Source organism: Delphinus delphis, chromosome 5 (assembly GCF_949987515.2).
Source record: "Delphinus delphis chromosome 5, mDelDel1.2, whole genome shotgun sequence".
Classification (NCBI taxonomy): Eukaryota; Metazoa; Chordata; class Mammalia; order Artiodactyla; family Delphinidae; genus Delphinus; species Delphinus delphis.
Window position 1 is genome coordinate 14224696 of NC_082687.1, and position 26116 is coordinate 14250811.

General features: G+C 39.5%; 1 protein-coding gene across 1 annotated transcript in view; it reads right to left on the reverse strand.

The window, feature by feature from the left end:
• Positions 1–26116, reverse strand: part of UNC5C (unc-5 netrin receptor C) — a 395930-nt gene that overhangs the window by 51388 nt on the left and 318426 nt on the right. Inside the window, exons 5-7 of the mRNA XM_060011612.1 lie at positions 17095–17275; positions 11795–11962; positions 8890–9054 (exon numbers count right to left, since the gene is read on the reverse strand). Coding sequence (XP_059867595.1) covers positions 8890–9054; positions 11795–11962; positions 17095–17275 — 514 coding nt within the window. The remainder of the gene's footprint in view (positions 1–8889; positions 9055–11794; positions 11963–17094; positions 17276–26116) is intronic.

Consider the following 26116-nt stretch of genomic DNA (forward strand, 5'->3'; position numbering starts at 1 on the left):
CAAGGTTACTTATTATATTTCAATATGGAGCTGTGTCTATGGCCTTAATACATGTAGACAGATTTTATGATATTGTGAGGATTAAATAAAATAGATGCTGAATTCATATCTCATATGGGGAGTAGTATATAAATTATGAATATGACATAACTCAATTTTAATTTATAAAAGCATTAAGTGTGTTCTGTAAAAGTCCTTGTTTTTAAATCATCAAGCTTTTGGTTAGTTTTAGAATATTTATCTATCTGAAGTACAATAGGCCACTTCAGAAGATCTGTCCTCACTTTTATGACCCTAGCATTAGAAGAATCTCTCTTCTCCATGGATTTTCCTCTCTCCTTGACCTGGCTGCTTGGTCTTTCATTTTGCCAGTGACCTTACACCAAGCCAACATATGTGACTTTTCTCATTCCAATTACATTTCTTCTGATGCAAATGTTCTCATTAAAAACCTCAAGGGCTATTCAAAATAAACATGACCAGATTTTTTTTTTTCTTTTAGGTTGGTTCTTATCTAACCAGCCCATCAGGACTGCACTAATGATGTCAAAGGTCAGGTCTGTCAAAGACCCTCACAGTCATTTATTATAATTTACCACTCTTCTGAGGGTTTATTTATTGACAAGGGCTTAAGGAACTCCAAATAAATGAATACATAAATCCTAGGACATGACAACAAAAATTGAAAAGAACATTTGCGTATCACTGATGTCAGTTATCTAAATTGCCACGGTAATTTGTGCTCCAGCTTTCACAGGACAGTGGGCCATGCTTCACTAACTGATCCACAGCCCTGTTGCTAACATTGACAACCACACCCTTCTGAAAGTGAACAGCAGGGAATGGACATCTCAAATATAAACCCCTTATCTCGTGACCCACAGAAGGTGACAAATAAATGTCTGAAATTTAATCCAACAGTTGAGTAAAATCAAACCCACAGATCAGCTGCCCAAGCGTTTTCAGTGCAGTATTTTCTATTCCCATCAACGCTCCTTCAGAAAAAGGATAAATTATTAAATCCAAAGGCAGTGATAAATAAATCCATAGTATTAAAGACATCTGACAGAAAAAGTAAAGTGATGAAAAGTCCTGAAGTAAAGAGGCCAATTCCTAGCATACATCACCCTATCTGCTGGGTTTTTAGGCAAAAAGAAAACAAGCAAAAGCGCTGGCCTGCCCCTATGTAATCTTGAAGGAGTCCTAGCTTTGCTGCAGTTGTCAAAGGTGGTACCCTTCTTAATCCCCTTGGAGTTTACTTTGCATCCTGGAAGCTGAAGACTTTGCATTTGTCCTCTCACACCAATCTGTTTGGGGCTCCCTAGGTGTTCAGCAGGTTTCTGCGGGCTAAAGTTCCTAACCACATCCGTGCTTTCAAAATCAGGAAAATGTTTTACCAGAAAGGAAAAAATGAAAAAGTAAACCACACTCATTATACCGGAGACAGCAGAGCACTGTGTTGGGCAGCCAGTCCACGGACAGAATATTTATTTGCCAGCTGGGACACTACGCATATCAAGGACTATACAAACACAGCTATGACATCAACTTCTTCCAAACTATAGATAAAAGCACTCACTGTCTGACACTCACAATTATGCTTTCCTATCAAACTGCTGTGTTGACAAGAATTTCACTGGAAACTGACTAACGCCTTCTCAAACGCCTACCATAGCGGTGATAAACGCACCAGGCTAAAGTGAAGAGCAGCCTATTTGTAAAGTAAATTACTTCCTCACATTAAATGCACCTGGGATTCTGGGGGCCCTGGTATGCAGTGTGTCCAGACTACAATTCACACACAGAGTTCTGCCACTTCGTCTGTAAGTGAGAATTAATGGAAGAGCAGGGTGACCTGTAAATTTTTTAATGAGTAGAAAGTGCTAAATTTGCAGACTGCATAACATTTTAATTTCCCAAAGTCAGGCAGTTCACTGATGCAGGCACAATTCTAGGCAGTTCTTGTTTGTAAATTGCAATTTCTAATTTGTCTACTGTGGCATAAACCCTCTTCAGCAAGAAGGAGTAATTCTAAATTCAGATTTGAACTCTTACGTATCTCTATGTGAGACTCCAATCTTCAAATGGGATTAAAAACCAAAGTCTGTAGGAAGAGCTGCGGTAACGTAATAATCTACTTGAGTGTATTCATAAGTATAAGTATATACATAAGTATATACCAGAAATATGTACCATTTCTGGACCAAACCACATATATAGTCCTTAGGTTGCTATTTTCAAAAGTAAGAGGTAAGCATGGATTAAACCATTATATGCCAACCATAACAGAGCAGATCTTACTACAAATTCATTAGAAAGATTATAAAAGTTAAAAGTTATCAGGTCTTGGTAATACAGTCGTATTTCAACATAAATGGTAAATACGCTTATTGGCTTAGCAGTTTGGGGGATTGTCTTAAGTGCTTTTTTTTATTCTCTTGTACCTCTTTCTGTGTCTAGTGTGTCCGCTCTCTTTCTCCCCTAAACCATTTTATGCAAATCCTATTTCAAAACCATATGGCAAGAACTGGAGCTACTTTCATATAATCTTAGAGATGATATAAAGAAACCTAAATGGGTACGCAGCACAAGAGACCTTCCATTACTGCCTTCTGAATAAGATACACTATTCTATAGTATTGTTAAGTAAAAAACGGTCTTATCTATTATTAATGTTAACTTTCTTGTATCCAAGATACCAGACATGTGTGCTTATTTTCAGTAGTGAAAAACACACTCCAAGTCATTTACCCTTTCTTGTTCAATGCAATCCGTATCTCTTAGCATACCTAAGAACTCCAATATTAAATTTTGTTTTCTAATTAGCAATGTGCTTATAAACCAATAATGCCCAACTTCTTTCTGGTATATTAAGTGACGCTTAACAGTTTTTAATTATCCTTTAACAATGTATTCTAGTGAAATAACACCAATTCCTGGAAGTTCTTAATTTGAAAGTGGTGTCTCCAGTGTAAGTACTTTTCCAGACCACTGAAGATATACCCAGTGTAATATATACATGATACATGTTATACTTCAATAACTAATGTGTTTGGACAGCTTAAAAATTTAGTGGAGCTTCTGAAATTGCTTAAAGACCATGACCTTTTTTCACAAATGAAATTATATAGCATCACATAATGAATCCAATTTACTAAAGAGTTTAAGAATAAGTATGGTTGCAAGGACAGAGTGATATGTATATGATAAGCAACTAGGAAATAATGCAAAACTGTAATTCAGTTCCAAATCCCCATGTCTTCACAATCCTTTTGTATATGTACTTGGTTTACTGGCTATAAGTAACTCTTGCCACCAAGGATTTTATACAACTAGGATTTTATACAAGTATTTTATGCAATTACTTTTTATGTAACCTAATCTAAATCTAATCTAATTTGAATCAATGTGACCAAATTCCCAGGACAGATCAGTGATATTACTACATCTCAAATAACGAAATGAGACTCCTGTTTCCAAGATCATGCAGTTGTTCTAGCCAATCCTCAACACTCCTTTTTAAAAAGTCATTTACAATTATAAGCATAATGAAATACTAAAGAATATTGAGAATTGAAAGCACATTGAAAAAGAAAAAAATTACCTGTAATCTCACTAGCGTAAATAAATAAATTTCATTCATCTTTTTCCCTAAGCTTACTTTTATATAGTTATGACTGAATGCATACATAAATCCATATTCTGCTTTTCCATGTTAAACCACCATAAATATTTTAGTGGCTATATGATATTCCACCTTATGGAAATAGCATTTATTACTTAATCATTGCTCTAGTATTGGACTTTTGTGTTTTTTACAATAAACTTACAAAGAATATGAACGTATTTGGCACATATATTTTAGGTATTCATGTTAATTACTTAAAACTTATTCACTGATACAGGATTCTTGGATCAAAGGAGAGGAATAATTTTAAAGCTCTTAACTCATATTGTCAAACTGCTTCCCCAAATAATCACAAAAATTTGTGTTCCCATTTGCAAAATACAAGAGATTCTACTTTAATGCACATTTGCTAACATTTAGCATTATTATATCTTTAAAATATTGAATAATTTTGTAAATAAATAACCTCGAAGTCTTTTGGTTAAAAACTTCAGTTGGCATTGAGGAAATATCTGTATTTTTAAGATGTCTTACACAAAAAATTTGTTAAACAATTTAGAAAACTTTTAATTATCCAACAAAAAATTAAATATTCTAGGAGCTTCCCTGGTGGCGCAGTGGTTGAGGGTCCGCCTGCCGATGCAGGGGACGCGGGTTCGAGCCCCGGTCCAGGAAGATCCCACATGCCGCAGAGCCACTGGGCCCGTGAGCCATGGCCGCTGAGCCTGTGCGTCCAGAGCCTGTGCTCCGCAGTGGGAGAGGCCACAGAAGTGAGAGGCCCGCGTACCGCAAAAAAAAAGAAAAAAAAATTAAACATTCTAAAAACTATAAAGTCTAAGGGAAAAAAAGTATCTAAATTAAAACTATGAGCAAAACCAATCTCTGTGTTACTTAGGCAAAATGGGAAATGGAATTAAGAATGGTCCAATTAGATAGTCAAAGCCATTAATTGGACATTTTAAAATAAAGATAGAACTACACTGTAAGTTCCATTTCTTAACTTTCAATATTTCTCTATAATTGTGATTTAAGTATGTCTCTCATAAACAATGTAAAACTGGATTTTTCCTGTAATTTTGAATTTCCTTTAACAGGTAAATTTAATTCATTTACATTATTATCCTTGATATATGATAATCCCTAATATATACCATCTTATTTGTTTTCATTTAACTATACTTTTTCTTTCCTTTTTGCTCCTTTTCTGCCCTTAAAAATCTTATTTTGAATTTATATATTCAACCTTTATGTGTGTAGTCAGTCTTAACATTTTAATTGGGACACTTGAATCAGTAAAGCTTAACACAAGTAGTATTACTGTTCTTTTCCTGAACAACACTCAAAAATTAGAACATTTTTAACTTAGATTACACCTTCCCATATTCTGTGTTAATGCCATTTATAGTTTAGTTCCATTTTATTTTTAACTGCCCCTTAACTGGTCCCTCAATTTTTTAAAGAATCGATTTTCATATTTTTAGTAGTTTATTCATTAAGAGTTTGTGAGTAGTAAGCTCTAATCTTGATTATCTCAAAAACTTTAAATTTTGCTCTCTTGAATAACAAAAGTGGGACTTTTTCATTCTATCTTCCATGTGTTTTAACCTACCTTTTATATAATCACTCATCTATCTTTCCTCCTTGTATTCTGAAAAGTTTCATGAGATCTACATTCCAGTTTACCAATTTTCTCTTCAGCTTTATCTAAAGCTGTCTCTGATCTGATCTGATGTTTAATTTTCCATTGAGTTCTAACTTTCAATGGATCACATTCCATTTGATTTTTCCCCAAATCTGTCTGTCCTCTTTATAATATTCTTCTCTTTCATTTGTGCTTATATTCCTTTTAAAAATAGTCTGTCTTTTAATTTTTATTTATTTTATAGCCTCACTCAGATTGCTGTAGGAGTCCATGTTATTAAAGTACTAACTCACCTATTTATTATGTTGCCAACTCTCTCTTACAGCAGACTATTCCCTTGGGTGATACAAAACTTTATGTTGTAAATTCATTTTCAGGAGTGGGCTATCTTTATCATAGACCAATGCACTTGGGTTGTGAAAAGAACTCTAGAAAATGGCTTGCTGTTCACTTCCGCTGGTACCCCAGTTTTACTAACTTTATAAACTGCACATACTTTGCTTTTTGTTCCCTGTACTGTATCTTAGACTCCATACCCAGAACTGGGTGTCGGAGTGTGGTTTTATCACAGGTTTAAGTGAAGACTTCATTTTTCTCTTCTCTACCGTGAATTTTCCTGTAGCTTTGCTGGGCTGATGGGTAAAAAATTTCTAGTTATTTTTCATGGTGAGAGCAGCCATTTATGAGACCCAGTTTTATTCAAGGTTCTGGCTTTCAACTCTCAGCCTCAGAACTGAAATCCTAAAGCCTAATCCCTAGGACTTACATCCATGTCTAATGCTCCTCTTGGTTATTCTGGTGTCCACTCACAGAGGTATACTTCTCTAGATTTGAGTTCCTACTTCATTTCTGCCACTTGAGGATTTCTCTTTCTTTTGAGCTTGATATGCCCCCCCCCCTCACACACACACACACACACACACACACACACTCCAAATGTGTGTATGTCTTTTAAGTTTAAACATTTTATCCAATATTTCTACATATTTTGAGTCAAAGGTATTTATAATGAGAGAAATGGCTAAGGAAGAAATATGTCTGAATATTATTTTGAACAAATTAGTGAATAAACACTGAAGCAATATTTTCTATATATTTCACATTGTATTGCTCTTAAGTACCAATCTGACTTTTAAAATATACTACACTGTGTTATCTACGTAACTCTGAATTCTACTGACATCCATTATGAATTCCAAATTTCTCCTTCCTAGCAGTATATCTACATTTATATCCAAATCATTTGTAGACAATTATGAGTAGATTCAGAGGTTGTACTGCCTCCCTAGTCCAATGGTAAGTAGGCTAGCTTTACTTTGAGATAAATAGCTCTTTATCAGTATTGCAATATTATCAGTGCATTGAAGACACTAATTTTCCTAAAGTACATAAACATTAAATGATAACTCCTAATTGTCAACTGCAAGTTTCTAGCTCTTTTCTACTCCCATTCTTTTTCTTAATGCAGACCATGTCCCTCTTACAAGTTTGGTACTTACACTATCAGAAAGCCTTTTGTTTTCCAAAATAAGGACCAAGAACATTATCATTTCTTTGCAAAACTTTGTCAGCAATACTATGCCAGAAACACCCAGCTTACTGGTAAACAGAAACTATAGCTTTCACTGTAAAATACTATAATCATTCAGTGCAACAGTATCTGAGGTTTTTATCACTGAGGAAATCAATAATAGCACAAACTACAGTTCTCCTTTGCACTAGAGTAGATACAGCAGGGCAGATGAAAGAGTTTATTGACCTAGTAGAGACTGTTACTACAGCAAATCAGAATTATGAAAGGAAACAGCTTTTTAACTAATTAATTCAAACACCCAAATGTTCCAGGCTAATAGGAGACTTGATAAATAAACAAATAACACCTCTTGTAGCCTCATTTCCTTTCCTTACTTACACACACACCTCATGCCATCATTATTGGTAAACATACAATCATTAGAAAAAATTCTATTAATGCTGTAAGAAATCAGCTAGATGCTAAGGGGATGCTATGTCATGAAAGTCTTAACTTGAATATTTCGTGCTTGTATTTGACAAATGTCATAATTTATAATGTGTCATTTGTGTAAGTAATAAAAGGCCCAATGTTCCATCTTGCAGCATTGTACTCCTTGTTAAATACGTTGCTTTAGGAATTTAAAATTATGCACAATAGAAACAGTAGGCATTAAATCACCCAAAGTTGAAAAGTATAATATTGAGAAAGGGAGTGACAGAGAGAAACTTCAAATATTGCTACTTTCAATCACATGAATCAACTTGCTCAGCACTACAAGAATACTAAATTATAAAAATGTTAAAAAATAACTTGTGTATGGTATGTTTTCATTTTAATCGTCAACTCAGACTAACACCAAGAGGAACAAACCCTGGATCTCTGGATAAATGGTTAGTAAAAGGGCTGTATGCTTTTCATTCTGTGTTTCTGGTACAAACTCAGATGCACAGCAGTCGTTCCCAAATCACAACCAGAAGCTATGCTTTACACCCAGCTGCAGTCTGTTCTCAAAGAATACCATGTACCGTGGACAGAAAAATAAGAGGCCCACTGGATTTTTATTCTGTGTCAGCAATGTAATTACCTATTTGTATTTTAAGTAAGGTTTCTTTTTAAAGGTCCCTGTGTGTATAGACTCTGGAAAGTAAACAGAATTTCATAAATGTGCTGAAAATCTTATTCTTAAATGACAAATACAAATATATTCCACAAGCAATCTGTAATGTGTTATAAGAAATGTCAACATTTGGCTGCCATTAGGTAAGATCCAAAGACAGCACACTGTTTGATCCATTCGTCTGTTATAGGTGTGATTTCAGAACAATTCTTAGTACCTTAATTCATGGTCATAAAAGGGATGGTAAATTTTGTACATCTAAGGGCTCCTCAATAGAGGAGTGAGAGTCTGCAAATATGCAAATCAAACCATCTCATTAAGAAAATCTAAGGAAAAAGGCCACAAAAAATGTGGAATATTTAGCTTATAGCACCTATTATATTCTTGAGCCAATCGTCTACACCCATTTTTAAAAATTTATGTTTTATAAACATTAGTCCCTTTAGATAAATGTTATAATTTCTAATACCAAACCCAGCATCTTCAAGGTGTTGTGAAGATGTTCACACTAAACACTTGTAAACTGGTAAATCTACTTGCAGAAATATTTCCTGTCCTTATACATATATTTTAAATTTCATGGACACTGGTTCAGTAACAGCCATGAATTAGAAATAAATAGCTTACTTTTTGGAAGTCATGTGACTCTACGAGGAGTTTAGGGTGCCCTTTTGTGCACTATAATAAAACTGAGTAGCACTTCCCTGCCCTGAAAAGAATGACAGCCCCTCCATGGAAACAACTAAATCCCTTTTTGCTCATGGAAAAGCAATACTGTGTGCGTCATTTGTTAACTGGATACAGTTATTTTTCATACTGTGTTCTGGGAGATTCATTTTTTTCAATTTTGACAGAGACCCATGATATTGGTATAGTACTGCATTTTTGTGTAAGAAATTTTTATTTTTTGATATTTCCTTTAAAGAAATCCAAATGGTTAAACCCCAGACCTCCCCAATGTCTGTCGTTTGCTCAAATAGACTTACTCTGCATGCACAGACCATCCGTGCAGTTCTTGGATTGCAGGACGAGGCCGTCGCAGTCCTTGCCTCCGTTCTTGGGGGCTGGTGCCGTGCACTCCCTCCTGCGCCAGTGCGTGCACTCGGTCCCACAAGTTGACCACTTGCTCCATGAGGTCCACCTGCCATCCACTGCCACACAAAAACCAGCATCAAGTCAAAGGGAGAAGGAACTTTTTGAGGGCAGAGAGGAGCAGAGCACAAGCAGAAACAAAACAACACCAAACACTGAAGAAAATGCCCCCCGCCCCCCCCCCGCCGAGGAACACTGCCTTCATTTTAACTGCTGAAGTAGTGCATGCTCTACGTACATTGTGTGGGCTCTTCGAACTTCCCTTACGAGGTGTGTGACTATTTCTTCACTGACCAAGCAAACGGAAGCTTAATGGGACACACAGAAACCAAAGCTGTCACCAGGAGCTGCATAAAAGTAAATCCTGGTGGTTTTTCTATTAAAGGGGAAATGTCTGGATTTTGGATTGAAAATTAGGGAACCTGTTTTTGGATCCAAGATTCCTTCCTGCATAATGTAATGTGGGTAGTGCAAGTAAACCTCTGTGGGGTTCAGGAGAAGAGGCTGGTAGAGTGTGGAAGAAATCCATCCATCCATCCATCCATCCATCCATCCATCCATCCATCCATCCACCTGCATCCCTCATCTACATCCTATACACTCTTTTTATTTTTTCATCCATGCTGCTTGATTCTAACATCTTCTGCAATGACTTCTTGAAGTCTATATTATTTTCCGTTTATTATTTGATGATTTCATTCCATTATTTGATGATATATGTTGCTATTTTTATTTTAAAAATAATATTTAAGCACATTCCTTAATGTGGATTAATTCACATTCCTGAATTCCTGTGATTCAGTCATTTAGAATAGATTCACTTTCTTCTTAATTTTTGTGCTTGACTTGTTAGTAAACTTCAGTGATAAAGAGCTAAGATATCTCTATTTTAAAAACACATAACTTAAATACTCTAGTACATTCTTTAAAGGTTCTTACATAAATAAGAGGAAAATATGAAAATAAGAGTTAAATTTTTAAAAATTTCCCTGAAATACATAAATAATCATCTAGGATTCAATGTAAGACAATCGCAAACATCATTTATTGAACATGCAATGTACACGTGTTATACCTACATATTGACAGAAATTAGATCAATTTTAATAATCTACATAGTTTGGGAAATCTGTGTGATTTCATATTCAAATTATTGTGTAACTATATGTATTATGCATAATATGTATAGAGATATAAATATGCCCACATGAAAAAATGATGAAAGTATTAATATTTCAATTGTACAGTTAGCTATATAAGCAACTCCCAGCCATCTGAAGAAAAGACATTTGCTTTGACCTAGACCATCCCAAAGTACACACACAAATACACGTTTCTATTTCAACTAAATGCTCAGTGCATTTCTAATTGTGGGAGTCAGTATGCAGACAAAATATAGGAGCGTACAAGAGAAAATACTGAAATACTTAGCCTAGCTAAGTGTCAAAGTTTGTTCCATAAATAAAAGCTCTCAAAGGGTTCAGTGTGGGATACTGTTTTGATATTCGGAAATGAAAACAGGCATATAAAATTTATATTATGGTTTTCTCTCCAGTTCACTTCTCCAACCCATCTCTGAGAAAGTTCTACTAAAAGGATGAACCTGACCTAAGTTAGGCACAATAAAGGGAAGTAAGTAGTCTTTGTATCTAAACAATGAAAGTGACAATATAATAGCTACCCCAATGGGATACAATAAATTTATGGGTTATTTCAAAATAATTTTAGCTTAATTTTTTAAATATATTTTATAATTGGACATTTTAGTGGGTTTTGGCAAATATTAACTTCAATTTCCCACAGGATAAGACCTTGGGACAACATGAGATAGCACAGAAAGATGTTCAGAGGCAAAGGGATGCAATCTTGCTATAGGTACCATTGCAAATAACTCAAAAATAGGTGACCAACATGTACAGATAATAGATGACTGCACTGTATCTTCAAAATCCATTAGCTCATGTGTCAGAAAGCTTAGACTTCCTTTTAATTCATTCCAGATGTTTTATTTGCCTTTGCCCAGAAACTGACACCAAATATCAAGTACTTCACCTAAAACATTTTCTAAATTTCAGTCCAATTAATTTCCATGGCTTTCTGGAGATCAAGGTTGTTATCCTAAACGTGTGGCTTTCAATGCTGCTCAAATGCCTTGAATTACAGATCCTGCAATCTTGGTTCCAACAGTTTTGTTGAGTAATAGAGAGGGATTATGTTTATGTGTGTTTAATCTCTTGTGTTATACTATTTTGTATGTTAGGGTAATAAAGTTAAGTACTCTTTTGGGGGAAAAGACCTGAGGTCCCAGCAATGTAAGCACTGAATGGGATGATGGATTTAAATAATGTTTACCACACACTCCTGCGAAGAATAAGGCTTTGTGGGACTTCCCTGGTGGCGCAGTGGCTAAGAATCCACCTGCCAGGGCAGGGGACACAGGTTCGAGTCCTGGTCCGGGAAGATCCCACATGCTGCGGAGCAACTAAGCCCGTGCACCACAACTACTGAGCCTGGGCTCTAGAGCCTGTGAGCCACAACTACTGAGCCCGTGTGCTGCAACTACTGAAGCCCGCATGCCTAGAACCTGTGCTCTGCAACAAGAGAAGCCACCACAATGAGAAGCCTGAGCACGGCAAGGAAGAGTAGCCCCCGCTCACTGCAACTAGAAAAAGCCCGTGAGCAGCAATGAAGACCCAACACAGCCAAAAGAAAAAAAAAAGACTAAAGATTTGTATATATACCCTAAAACATTTCTAGAATGGGAGGAGACATTTGGAAGGAGAGCGCTGGGTTGCCTACCTGGGCATAACGTGGTGCAGGCTATTTTCTGCACACTCTGCCCTTCACAGAAGGCACCACCATTGAGTGGGGCTGGGTTGGTGCAGGTCCTTGTGCGCTTCTGATACCCTCGTCCACAGCGGCTATTACACACGGACCACTCTGTCCAGGTAGACCAGCCACCGTTTACTGGAAAGAGATAAAAAATAAAATGTGAATTAAACATATGTGCATACACACAGAGACACACAAACCACACACAACACATAAAAGTTGTATCCCAAGTGACCATAAAAAAATCAAAAACTTCAAAGCTATAAGAGACCCTGGATATCATTTCACACGTATACACAATGGACTATTACTCAGGCATAAAAAGAAATGAAATTGAGTTATTTGTAGTGAGGTGGATGGACCTAGAGTCTGTCATACAGAGTGAAGTAAGTCAGTAAGAGAAAAACAAATACCATATGCTAACACATATATATGGAATCTAAAAAAGAAAAAAAAAAGTTTCTGAAGAACCTAGGGGCAGGACAGGAATAAAGATGCAGACATAGAGAATGGACTTGAGGACACGGGGAGGGGGAAGGGTAAGCTGGGACGAAGTGAGAGAGTGGCATGGACATATATACACTACCAAATGTAAAATAGATAGCTAGTGGGAAGCAGCCACATAGCACAGGGAGATCAGCTTGGTGCTTTGAGACCACCTAGAGGGGTGGGATAGGGAGGGTGGGAGGGAGACGCAAGACGGAGGAGATACAGGGATATATGTATATGTATAGCTGGTTCACTTTGTTATAAAGCAGAAACTAACACATCATTGTAAAGCAATTATATTCCAATAAAGATGTTAAAAAAAAATAAAATTGCATTGCAGAGCTGAAGAATCTAAGCACAGAGACAAATAAAATGAATTATCAACATCTATTTACCTATTCAGAAAATAGGACTGTGTTCTCCTCTCCTTAGCCAGTGTTGTTTTAAAAAAAATCCCCTTACCTAGTAAAGCTCCAAAAATTACTTTGGGCAACTTATCTCAAATAATATATGTTTACATCCTTACACCAAGGCTGTGAGTGACTATGAAGCATGGGAATTGATAAAATCATTGAGCCTTTTCTTAATAACAGATGACTGATTATTTTTCTTTAGCATATGTAAACTTTATAACCTTTTAAGGACTTTTAGTTAGTTTCATTAATAAGTGAATCTAGTTTTTAAAGAAGTCTTGGTAGCTGGATTTTTAACTAATTGAGTATCTATTTGAATGAATTAGCGATTAGTTGATGTAACTGAAATGGACACTTATTTTGTGTATAAAGGGTATTTATGGTGTTTGGTGGAGCTGTCAGTATAGGTGTGATGATAAAACCTACTCCCTGGGACTTCCCTGGTGGTGCAGTGGTTAAGAATCCGCCTGCCAATGCAGGGGACACGGGTTCAAGCCCTGGTCCAGGAAGATCCCACATGCCACGGAGCAACTAAGCCCGTGCGCCGCAACTACTGAGCCTGCGCTCTGGAGTTCACGAGCCACAACTACTGAAGCTTGCATGCCTAGGGCCGGTGCTCTGCAACAAGAGAAGCCACAGCAATGAGAAGCCCGTGCACCGCAATGAAGAGTAGCCCCTGCTCGCCACAGCTAGAGGAAGTCCACGCACAGCAACGAAGACCCAACACAGCCAATAAATAAATAAATAAATAAATAAATAAATATTTTTTTTAAAAAACCTACTCCCTAACACTATGTTCACTACGTCTGTAGATCTTGCTCTAGAAAATACTCTGACATACTTTTGTATTTCAATATATGAGTCTGTGAAATCATTTTAATTAAGCAATTTCTAACAAAAATTATTTGCTGGTGGTTAAAACACGGCACAACTGGTATATGTATCTGCTTCCTGATGGTAAAGAATAGTGTTACTCAGATAACACAAACCTTACATGTGAACATCATATGCCCATCATCTCCTTCTCTAGAAACTTATGCAATAGACAATAATCATGAATGTGTTATACATACAGACATAGACTATTTTTCACTGGAGAGTTATTTTTTATATAAAGATAAACTGAAATCAATTGTGATGTTCAATAATAGGAACATGGTAAACATGTATGTTCGTGAGATTGACTCCCAGGCAGCTACTGAAAATGACTCAGTATACATGCACCCTATGTTCGTAGCAGCCCTATTCACAATAGCCAAGACACGTCAACAACCTAAATGTCAATCGACAGGTGAATGGATAAAGAAGATGTACAGGGACTTCCCTTGTTGTCCAGTGGTAAAGAATCCTCCTTCCAATGCAGGGGACGTGGGTTCGATCCCTCGTGGGGGAATTAAGACCTCACACGCCGTGGGACAGATAAGCCTGTGTGCTACAACTACTGAGTTTGTGCACCTCAACGAGAGAGCCCACGTGCTGCAAACTACAGAGCGCACATGCTCTGGAGCCCGCACACAACTAGAGAGAGAAAAACCCACATGCCACAACTAGAGAGAAGCATGCGCGCCGCAACAAAAGATCCCGCATGCCTCAAAAAAGATCCCGTATGCCGCACCTAAGACCCGATGCAGCCAAAAAATAAATAAAGGGGAAAAAAGGGCTAGCCATCACAGCCTTATTTAAAAAAAAAACGTGGTACATATACACAATAGAATACTACTTAGCCATAAAAAAGGACAAAATAATGCCATGTGCAGCAACATGGATGTACCTAGAGATTATCATAGTAAGTGAAGTGAGTCAGAAAGAGAAAGGTAAATACAATATTACTTACAGGTAGAATCTAAAACATGACACAAATGAACCTATCTATGAAACAGAAACAGAATAAGGGATATAGAGAAGAGACTTACGGTTGTCAAGGGGGAGGGGAGTGGGGGAAGGAGGGATTGGGAGTTTGGGATTAGCAGATGCAAACTATTATACAGAGAATGGATAAACAACAAGGTCCTACTGTATAGAACAGGGAACTATATTCAATATCCTGTGATAAACCATAACAGAAAAGAATGTGTGCATATATATATATATATATATATATATATGTATAACTGAGTCACTTTGCTGTACAGAAGTAATTAACACAACATTGTAATTTAATTATACTTCAATTAAAAAATAAATTTAAAAAAATGATGCTGTAGAAGTCTATTTAATAATACATGGATATTGCAACATTATGCTTTAAGTAAAAAAATATATTTAGAATCCTTATTTTAAAATCCTATTTATGCTAAGAAAATTCCAGTCGTATACACATCAATCTTTTTTAAAGCTACCTCTGGATGACAAAATGACAGGATTATAGGTATTTTTTTCTTTGAACGTTTTTCTGTGTTTCCCAAATTTTCAATAATGTGTATTTGCAAACTAAAAATGATGCTAACAAAATTAAATATATACAACAGACTCTAAAATGAAATACTGGTTCCATATATATGTTTTTCTGTGGACTATTAGTGAGTCCAACCTATGAGCCTTGGACAACTTATTTTACAAGGCCATGAAAAGGACAAGCTGATGTTTGACAGGTAGAGTTGCATTTAGCATTCCAAAAAGCAATTTAATCCACTTAACTTCACAAAACTCAAAATGTCATGGAATTGTCAGTATAAATTGCTTACCAACACACTGGCAAGCCAATATCATAAACTTTTATAGAGAAAAGACAGGTCTTGAAGATCCTAGGCTTATTCCCTCATTTTACAGAGAAGGAGATACGGGCTCCGAGCATTCTGTTTAAGTGACCAACTGAAGGTCAGCTGGTGATAGAACTAGGCCTAGAACATAAGAGTCCTGACTCCTTGTCCCATGCTGTTTTCTAAACTCAAAATGCTTTAGTTGGTTGTGTTTGATTCTTCCCAAAGACAATGTTCAGCTTGTGCTTATGGATACTGAAAGCATGCCACACATAGGAAAAGAGATCTGCATGTATATTAAACATCTATGTGACACATCTATTTAGAGTCTGCCTTCATTAGTTATTTATGACTGATACAAGCTGTGATGTGCCCCACTTCTCTTTTCCATTTCCAATGCTGTTAATTAAGGCGTTCAGAGAGTTTAGAAAAAGACAAAGTGGGAAACGTTTCATTGTGACTTAAGGAAATTTAACTTCAGAGTATTCAGAGGATTTGAAACAAATATTAGGCATCTGTCCTGTAATGAAAATGACGGTTTTAAAGCATCACTACATTCAGCCTTTCGAACACATCACAGTGGTTTCTGTTCTCGTAACACCCAATAGCGTGAGGACACATCCAGCCAAATGGCACTACCTGCAGTAAGCGAGGGCCATGAGCCACATACTCGTGGCTGTCCTTCCTTCGTAGTCATTTAGACAAATCTGGAGGGCCATTTAACACTGAAGCGACCATGAAGAGCTTCCTTACATTCTAAGCGGTAGCCATGTCATTCCGGAGGTGGCAGAAGCTCAAAATATTTCTCAGGGTCATTCAGTTTCCTCTGAGACAATAACTCATCAAGAATATGAAGACCTACTATGTATCTAACACTGTGAGAAATACATAAATTTACAGGGCTGTTCTCTTAGTCTACCAAGGAGCTTAAAAGCTTAGCTGGGGCGATGGAACTACGAGTGAAATGATGAGAAAACCACTGAGTGCCGAAGCAGACAGGCAGATAAAAGCATCACGTGCTGCAGCAAAACTGGGGGCAGAATCATTTAGTACTTCTGCAGAAATGATAGGCTTGGGGATGAGATGGATTAGAAAGGGCCAGAGAGTGGAAGAGCAGCTTTCTGAAGAAGTCATCATGTCGAAACTTGCTACAGGGTTAGGATTAGGGCTGCTTGACAATGGCAGCCCTTGTCTTCACTCTGGATGCCCCTGGTGGAGTGTAAAGCAAGTTCTAGGGAGTTCAAGTTGCTCCGATGTGTTCGGAGAGCATGTCAGCTCCAGTTTACCTGAGGTTTTGCAATGACTCTCCTGAGGCCCACAGAAAGAGCAGCAGACTGCCCGAAGCATCTTCATCTCGGAATTCCCTCTAGATCTCTGTAGTCCAGGCTATGGAGAGCGGGAGGGCCTAGGGAAGCAGGGAACCGTCCTGGTACTTAGGTAGATTTCCTTCATTCTCTTATAAACTGACTGACAAAGGACTAGGGATTTCTAAGTCTAGTTTTTCTATGAGTATCAGGAAGGCTGTTAAACCTCAATGTCCACATGAGAAGCTGGAAGAGAGCCGCCATGGGGATTGAAAAGGGGCCTCTTCACCTGGTATTTTAAGATTAAAATGAGAAACTGCAGTTTGACCTCAACTAGATTGAGACCCCAAAAGCCCACTCACCATAGACTATGACAGTTGCGGTCGTGCTTTTCCTCTTGGCGACAATGTTTTTGGCAACACAAGTATAGTTGGCAGTATCCGAGAGGCGGGCCTGCTTGATGATGAGGTTGTGATCAATAGTAATATAAAAATTCTGATCTTCAACAGGATCAATGACGTCTTCATTTTTCAACCATTCCACCTAAAGATGCACGAGAGAAACAGATAAACTCCCAGTATGGATCCCCTGATGGCTGTCTGTCCTAACTTTTGTTTTGCAGTGTGGATAACATTGTTCCACGCCACGGACTTCTGCAAAGTGGAGAAAGTAACCTTCTGAGGTCACATTAAGTATCACTCACCTGCCAAACATGCTGATTCTGTCTGTACTACATTATTCTCAAATGTCAATGACCCGACTGGGAAATACAGTGTTCAGATTGTTTTCACTTTGCCCTCCAGGCAGGAATCGGGAATGTGCATTGCCAAGTTCAGAACCCCATCAAAAATAATAGGCTAAGCATTTCAAACTGAACTCAAACCTTTTGCTATTTGATTTGTTTACTCCTGGCAACTTACCTGCTGCTTTTCAGCAGAGAATATAAGGACTATTAAAAAAGCTCAAAAGGCATCTTAGACATCGTGCAGCTCTAATAAAACATTGGATGATTTATGCGTAACATATGGATTAAATTCCCCTAAAAGTGCACTTACTTTAAAATATAGCAGACACATATTTAGAGATGTATCTAAGCCAAAATCTTGGGAGAAAAAAAAAAAAAGGTTTTCTACTAACTCTCAATATAATCCAAATAGCATGTAAGTCATAGTCAAATTTCTCCTTTTGTCTATCTCGAGCATCAAATCTTTGGCTTACGGTTCGCTTCTGGAGAACCTGACCTAAGACATGACTGTTCAAAACTACTGAACTATTTTTCCTGTGCAAATATCAGTTTAGCAACAGCAATGTTAGCCTTACAGAATGCAAGGAGGGAAATATATCTGTATAAGATGTCCTTATGAAGGATAAACTATTTCTTGTTCCAGAAATTGCCTTTTTCCCCTATGCACAGGTTTTTCCATAAAGCAAAACAACATTGATATTTACCACACTTAAACTTTCCTTTTACATTAGTGTGGATACCCATACAAGTAACCTTTAGTGGTAGGGAGTCAATAGTATTGCCATTTTCAAAATCTTAAGGAGCTTCCCTTGCACCACAAGAGGTCTGGAAATTAATCGCTAAATCTGTCAGTGGGCTGGATGTTACACAGCTCTAAATTACATCTAACACAGGGACTCTAAAACAATGATTCCCTAATCCTTAGAAGAGAGGACAAAATTTAAAGGGAAAAATAAAATACAATCATCTTAAAATAAACATATGAGGATGTAGATAAAAGTAACTATTTGTAAAGACGTAAATTTTGAAATAGCTAAACAGTGTTGATATTTACGCTAATGGAAGTGAGAAAGCATGAAATCCATCTAAAATAGTGGAGTTTTAAGACATGCATTTTGTTTTCAATAAAGACAGCACATTCAGTCCTGTGCTTGGATATACTGGATGAGAGATGCACACTCACTTGACCTGGATTTTCTCAAACTTCGGCCCTACATGTGCGGTAATATGATCTTGCTACACGTGCAAGAGGAAAGGGAGCAAGATTCAGACTATTAGAAAACTGCTTGATGATAATTGAAAGCTGACGTTAATATCTTCTGAAGCTAATCTTTACACAGATTATCTTTGCCGTTCGAAAGAAAGCTTTCCACTTACAGAAGGTCCTGTGGCTCCCCCGATTTGTTCTTAGATCCCGTGGGGGTGGGGGGGTGGGGGGGCACATGCGTGGGCATGTGCAATTTTCTTTCAAGGACCCATACCTTCTACTTTGCTTTGAAGGATGGCCCTCAGGCTCCTAGATGTTTTGCTTCGAAGTACCTAGGGGTTCACAGCTCCCCCGACCACCACTTTCTCCTTTGCTGTGACCTCACAGGTATGGAAACAAGCCCTGTGTCCAATCAGGTTGGAACCTGAGTTGTTACTCTCCAGAGCTACCTCCTTGAGACATCTTCTAAATGTATACTTTCTGGGCTCCTTCTTTTCTCTCCTGCTTGCTCCACCCACTTACAGGACTCTCCTGGGAGCACTTCTATAACAAACCATTTGCATTCAAACCTCTGCCTCGTGGTTTACTTCTGGAGAACCTGATCTAAGTCAGGACTGTTCGAAACTATGGTTTCTTCTATGTACATAATAGTTAACAACAGTAATGCTATACTGATCGTAAATGACACAAAGAGATCTCAAGGGATACTGCAAACCACCTGTTTATTTGAAAAGTTTATTATGTGGAAGAAAAAAAGGATTCTGCACTGCTGGCAAAACATTTAAAAAGACTTGCGTGATTACGGGGTATATATGATCTCTACTTTCTCATACATGACTCTGTTATTTTCCTCAGGTGTCTCTCATCAACATCGGAGCAGTGATTATGACCTGAGATACGAGGACCCCTAGAAATGCTGAGGCAGTAACCCTGAACCCTGTGAGGGACATGGCCCTCCTCCCCTAACTCTGGCTTTCACCCAGGGAAACTCTGCTTCGATTTATTCTCTACACTGGGCTTGCCTGTATGTCTTTGTTTGAAGAAACAATGACATCTACAGAGAGAAAAGAGCTGTAGGAATGAAGAAAGGACCCAAGGACTCGGGCTTTTAGCAAGATGCCCCCCTCCCAGTTCCCTATGCCCCAGAACTCCCAGTCTTGTCACCAAGTCCTGTTTTGAGACCTGATCTCCAGGAGAAGCTCAGGTCTGGACCACAGGTCATCACTCACCTCCTGCGCTAGAATCACCATCTTGCTCAGCACATCTCCATCACCCACCCTCCAAAACTTTTGAAACCCTTCCTCACTACCTTGGAACACGGCACCAACATCTTCCAAAATTTCAACCTCTGTTCAGATTGTTTTCTTCGCTTTTCTCTAACTAAATCCTAGCTCTTTCATGATGCTGCTGTTTCTTCTAGAGTCCTCTCAAGTGGGGATGTCTGATTTCCCACACCCAACGTACCACGAGGACTGGGGATTCAGTAAGTGTCCTCCTTGATCCACACTGTCTGCTCTACCTTCGCATCCTTGCAGTGAAACGTGGCTGTGCAAAGCCATGTTGCATGGTGTAATCTTACGTTCATGATGACAGAACTCAAGTGGGCCCTAAATTCTGCCAAAAGATGGTACGGTATTTCCAACGTCTGTTCACTGTCCCACATTCCTAGACAGCTATTTCACACCTTCTCCTCTCTGCTTAAACACTACCTCCCCTGCTATCCTCACTTTCGGCCAATGACCAAGATTTCCATGTCACGGAGAAAACTGGCAATCACCAGACATCTCCCAAAGCTCCCACTACCCACCTACCACCCCTGTTCTGCACCCTCCCTCCTGTTACTAGGGCAGCTCTCTGCTCCTATGTGCCACCTCTCACTTGTAGTCTGCATCCCAATCCTGTTCTCTTATTCAAGGGCAAGCCCCAGGAATTCTCCTCTCTTACATCATGAATTTCCCACTACACAGAATCCTTTCCACCAGCATACAGACACGTGGTTACTTTACACAACTTAAAAGAAAATCCCTCCCCACTCATTTCTGCCTTTAGTCACCCCCACGTTCCTTTGCTCACCTTAAAAGACACCTTGGAATACTTGTTTGTACATTCTCTCCAGTTCCTGTCCTCTTCACCTCTACTGAGTCCACCCTAATTCACACTGACCTCCAATGTTAGAACTGCTCTCTTTCCGAGGTACCAGTTACTTTTACTTTGTTAGATGGACTGGTGAGGTTTTAGCACTTGACTTAACTTGACTCAGCAGCAGCATTTGACCCCGTCGGTTTCTCCCTCCTCCTTGCCTGCTTTCTCCAGACAGGGCACTTTCTTAGTTTTTGTCCCATCTCCTCCCATTCCCCCACAGCTTCCTTGGGGTTTAGGTCTGTTCTTCCTGGGTAGCTCTGTCCTTGGACCTCTTCTTTTTTCTATTTCCCATCCATATGCACTTTCTTGGTGAGCTCATCCAGTCTCATGCGGATGACTCCTAAATTTATCTCCAGTCTAGACCCCGTCCTTGAACTTCAGACTCATTAATCCGACTGCCTTCTTGCAACTCCACTGGGTTGTCTGATAACGATCCCCCGAACCGCCCTCCAAAGCTGTCCCTCCCACCACCTTACCCGTCTCAGTTAAGGCCAACTCCGTCCTTCTAGTAACTTAGACAGAAACCTCAGGCTTGGCCTTGACTACTCTCTTCCTCTCCCCTTTGCTGATTTGATGTCAGAGCAGCATATCAGAATCTAACCACTTCTTGTCCCCTCAGCACCACTCCCTTCCCCGAGCAGATCACCATCATTTCTCTCCTGGATTACTGCAACAACTTTCTGTCTATATCTTTACTTTTCCCCTTGGTCCTAACATCTATTCTCAACACAGTAGAGTGATCCTTAAACCCCAAGTCAGATCATGCTATACCTCATCTCCAACCCTCCGGTGGCCCCCTATGTTGCTCAGTGTCAACCGCAAAATCCTTACAAGGACCCACAAGGTCCTGCATCACCAGGAACCCTGACCTCTCTGAGATCACCTAGTTTACTCTCGCCCTTTCTCTCATCTTTTTAGATGCTGACTCCTTTGCTGGTTCTTACACACATCACGGGTGCTCTTGCCTTGGGGATGTTGAGTCTGCTGGTGCACCTGCCTGGAATAATCTTTCCCCCAATAAGTCTGCTCTCTTCTCTCCTTCAGGTCTTTACTCGGATGTCACCTTCTCAGTGAGTCACTTCCTAATCAACCTTTAAAACTGCAACATCTCCCTCTGAGTATGCTTGCAATCCCTCACTCTTTTATTTTCTTCATCTCATATAGTCGTATGTTACTTGTTAGTTGTCTCCTCTACCAGAATGTAAGCTCCACGGACTTGGGTCTATTTTTTGATCACTGTTATAGTCCCGTGGCCTGGAATCGGCAGATAGTAGGTGCTTAATTAGTATCTGCTAAATGTAAGGACAAATCAACACATGTAGTAGGGTCAAGTTTGTTACACGTATTTTTAGATCTCCATAAAGTTGGTGCTTTAACTGTCAAATTTAATAATGAATATATATGGTGAGAGCAATTTGAAACATCCCTTCTAGCTAAGTTCTGCTGGAGATTAAGAACACAAGTCTCCACTGCCTAAGGTCAAATCCTACAGAGCTGGCCTGGCCTCCAAGTGGCCTCATTGGAGAAATCATGACATAGAAGAGGGCCCGTGGAATGATGCTGGGGAACCTCCAGTGTTTCACTGCCATTTATAAGTATGAGTCTGAAGTGTCCAGTGGCCAACATGTTGTAACTAAGGATTCTTTGAAAATGGAACTCTCTCTAGCCCACATTATACCTGTATGTCTGCTTCAGAATTTTAAGGTGCTTGAGTAATTATTGCAGAATTTCATCTAGTAAGCACAGAATCTAGGTGATCACAGTAAACCTGAGACTGTAACACAGCTTCCCAAGAACCTTCAATTTCAATAAACAAAGATGCACCTTGTTATTTCAATTCCATTCCGCAAACACTGAGTACGTACTATGTACTATGCACAGTACTATGTACTATGTGTCAAGTGTTGCGGGATAAAGGGAAAAAATCAGGTAAGTGCTTCCCTTATGCTTACGTAGCATTCGCTACGTAAGAAGACAAACCTATAAACTAGCAATTACAATGTGACAGAGAAACAACAGACATGTGCAAGGATGGAAGCATATCGGGGTTCAAATTATGTGAGGAGAGGACATTTGAACCAGTTTCTCAGGGATGGAATTAAGCTTGTTGGGAAGGCAAAGGAAAGCGTGGGATGAAGGATGAAGAGGATATTTCAGGAAGAGGAAGCAGCAGGTGCTTCACACAGGCTTGAATCCTCGTGGGAAGTCTGAGCACTGGACAGTGGTCTTAGCTGCACAGCCAGGGCAAGCTGAACAAGGATGGAGAAGTTGCTTTCAGGAAATCACTGAGGGACTCCCATGCTGTGATCCACTGAGGGGTTTAAAGAGAAGAGGCATTACGATGCTTTGCTTTAAGAATGACTATTTTAGGGGGCAGTGTGGATTACTAGGGAGGCACAGTGGAAGCTGGAAAGCAGTTAAAAAGGCTACTGTCGTAGTCCTGGTGAAAGACCATGAAGACTGAATTAAGGAAGGACCAAGGGGACTGGGGAGAAAAGAATGGATACAGAAAGTAATTTGAAGGGGCAAGGGATATGGCAGAAGAGTTGCCTGTATGTGGAAAGGAGGGTGCGAGACAAAACCATCTCGTTTCTGGCTTGGGGACCTGTGTGTAGATCAGGGATAAAGGAGGCAGACAAGATTTAAGGGCTGAAAGGATAATGATGAGTTGATTTGGCTGATCTTACAAGGAATCCAGATAGCACAACATGATTCTCTACAATAGCTATATGGCTCAAAATACTCCAGTTATTTCCATGAAAAGGGGGATTTTTTTCCTCTAAAGTTCTGAAATACAAAAATAACAACAATAAAACCCTCATTACTTCTGCTTCTCTTAGATCACAGCACTAAGAACAGAACACAGATATTGATTAAAAGGATAAAACAACATTTATTCCCATTTTGGTTAATTAAAAACTCAGGAGAGGATGTATGGGAGGGAAAACAAAGTGTGAGAATAATTCTGTTTATCGTGTAAAGGGTTGTCTGAATCAGCAAGATATATCAATATAAAAGCCTTACGGATGTATTCTTTTATTAAAAATATATATCCTTTTCATGCAGTATCTCCAGCACTCAACACCATCAAATAAAGTGACACTCTTCCATTTGAAGTAATTTTACAGTGAGTCTCCTTACATAAACTGTATGTAAAATCCCAAGAAACAATACAGTGTCTTTTGTAGTGCTAGAAATTAATTGTATTGAGTATTTAAGTATTTAATTATACTTTTGCAATGCTACTTATTTGTAAGCTAATCTTGGTTAATCAGGAGTCAGTACTCGGGTCTGGCCTCTGAATTCTGTTCGTATTTTGTTCATTTCAGTGCTTCTTGTTGACTTCACCCCGAGACTTGGCTTCTTCTCACCCCTCCCATTTAGCAAACCATTTGATTTATACAAGGGAGAAGTCTTTCTGAGTTAGAAGTTATTTTTAGCTATGTATAAAACATTCAAAAAGAGAGAAAAATAGGTTGAAGTTCAGAAAACAATAAAAGGCTTCGCCCATAAACCATAACTTGTCAGGGTTGCAGTGAGGCAAAGCACTGCTTCTGTCCTTGTGGCTCAGTAACTGCGGTCTTTTCAATAATTTGGAGCATATTTGAAGTAATTTACTCAAGTGTTAACAGGTAATAAGAATAATTATGAGGAAATGTTAGGACATCCTGTGTGCATATTTGGTTGCTGTTTGGTACTGATTATCCCATTGTGTGCCACTGACAATCTTACCGTAAGAAGCAGTTCCTCCAGTACCAGATGAGAGGGCTGCTCTCAGGCCAGACTGCCTGGGTTCAAAACCCATTTCTGTGCCTCTCTTGGGCAAATTGCTTTTCTTCTATGTGCCCCAGAGTCCTCATTTATAACATGAGGATAATTATAACATTGATTCCATAAGGTTTTTGAGGATCAAATGAGTTAATACACAAATTACTTAGTGCTTGGCATATAGTCAATATTCTTAAATTATTAGTAGTATTACATTAAGAATATTCTAAAGGGGGCTTCCCTGGTGGCGCAGTGGTTGAGAGTCCGCCTGCCAATGCAGGGGACGCGGGTTCGTGCCCCGGTCCGGGAAGATCCCACATACCGCGGAGCGGCTGGGCCCGTGAGCCATGGCCACTGAGCCTGTGCTCCGCAACGGGAGAGGCCACAACAGTGAGAGGCCCGCGTACCGCAAAAAAAAAAAAAAAAAAAAAAAGGAGTATTCTAAAGGAGCTGGGACAAAATCCAAACAACTCTACAAAAGAACAGAGAAGTGGCATTCATCTAAAAACAAAAAGGAAAGGAGGGATCAAAATGGTGGAGTAGGGGGCTTCCCTGGTGGTGCAGTGGTTGAGAGTCCGCCTGCTGATATAGGGGACATGGGTTCATGCCCCGGTCCAGGAAGATCCCATGTGCCGCGGAGCTTCTGGGCCCATGAGCCATGGCCACTGAGCCTGTGCGTCCACAGCCTGTGCTCCGCAACGGGAGAGGCCACAGCAGTGAGAGGCCTGTGTACCGCCAAAAAAAAAAAAAAAATGGTGGAGTAGGAGGATGTGGCATTCACCTCCTCCCATGAACACATCAAAAACATATCTACATGTGGAGCAATTCTCACTGAAAACAAATTGGAGACTGGCAGAAAGACTCTTGTACCACCAAGGCTATAAGAAAGATCCTCAAAGAATCGAGTAAGAAGGGAAGAGACGCACGATCGGGTCAGGACCTGTGCCCCTGGAAGGGGACATAGAGAAAAAGGGAGATTACAAGGAGAAAGATCTGCCCTAGGGGGTGGGCAGTTCAAGCCACATATTGGGTGCCCCAGCCCTAGGGTCCAACAGTGGGAAGACAAGTCCCCTTAGCTGGTTTGAAAACAAGTGGGACAAACAGGAGGGCTGTAAGGAACCTAAACTCTACTTGTGAAGACTGTGCAGATGCTTCCTTACTCCCAGAAACAAGGCAGAAGAAGCGGGTTGAAACTTCCGGGGCCTTGGCCAGTGTCCCGTGACTGCCCCAGCACATGCCGGAGCCTGAGCCAAGCACCTGCTCTGGACCCTCCTGCTCCACAGCACAGCTCCACGCTAGGAGGAGTGCCGCAGTGGCCGAGGGGAGCGCACAGCTGTGAAAGAGCGGACTGGGACCCAGAACGCATCCGCATGGGGTGAGGGCAGCCATTGCCGGTGCCTGCGGAGGCAGCGCGTGGGGAGTGGTCCCGGACCCTGCATGGGGCTGGAGCCATCACAGCCTGTGCCCCAACCACACCAAGTACCCACTTCTCTTGCTCCAGCACTGCTCCCCGATGGGGTGA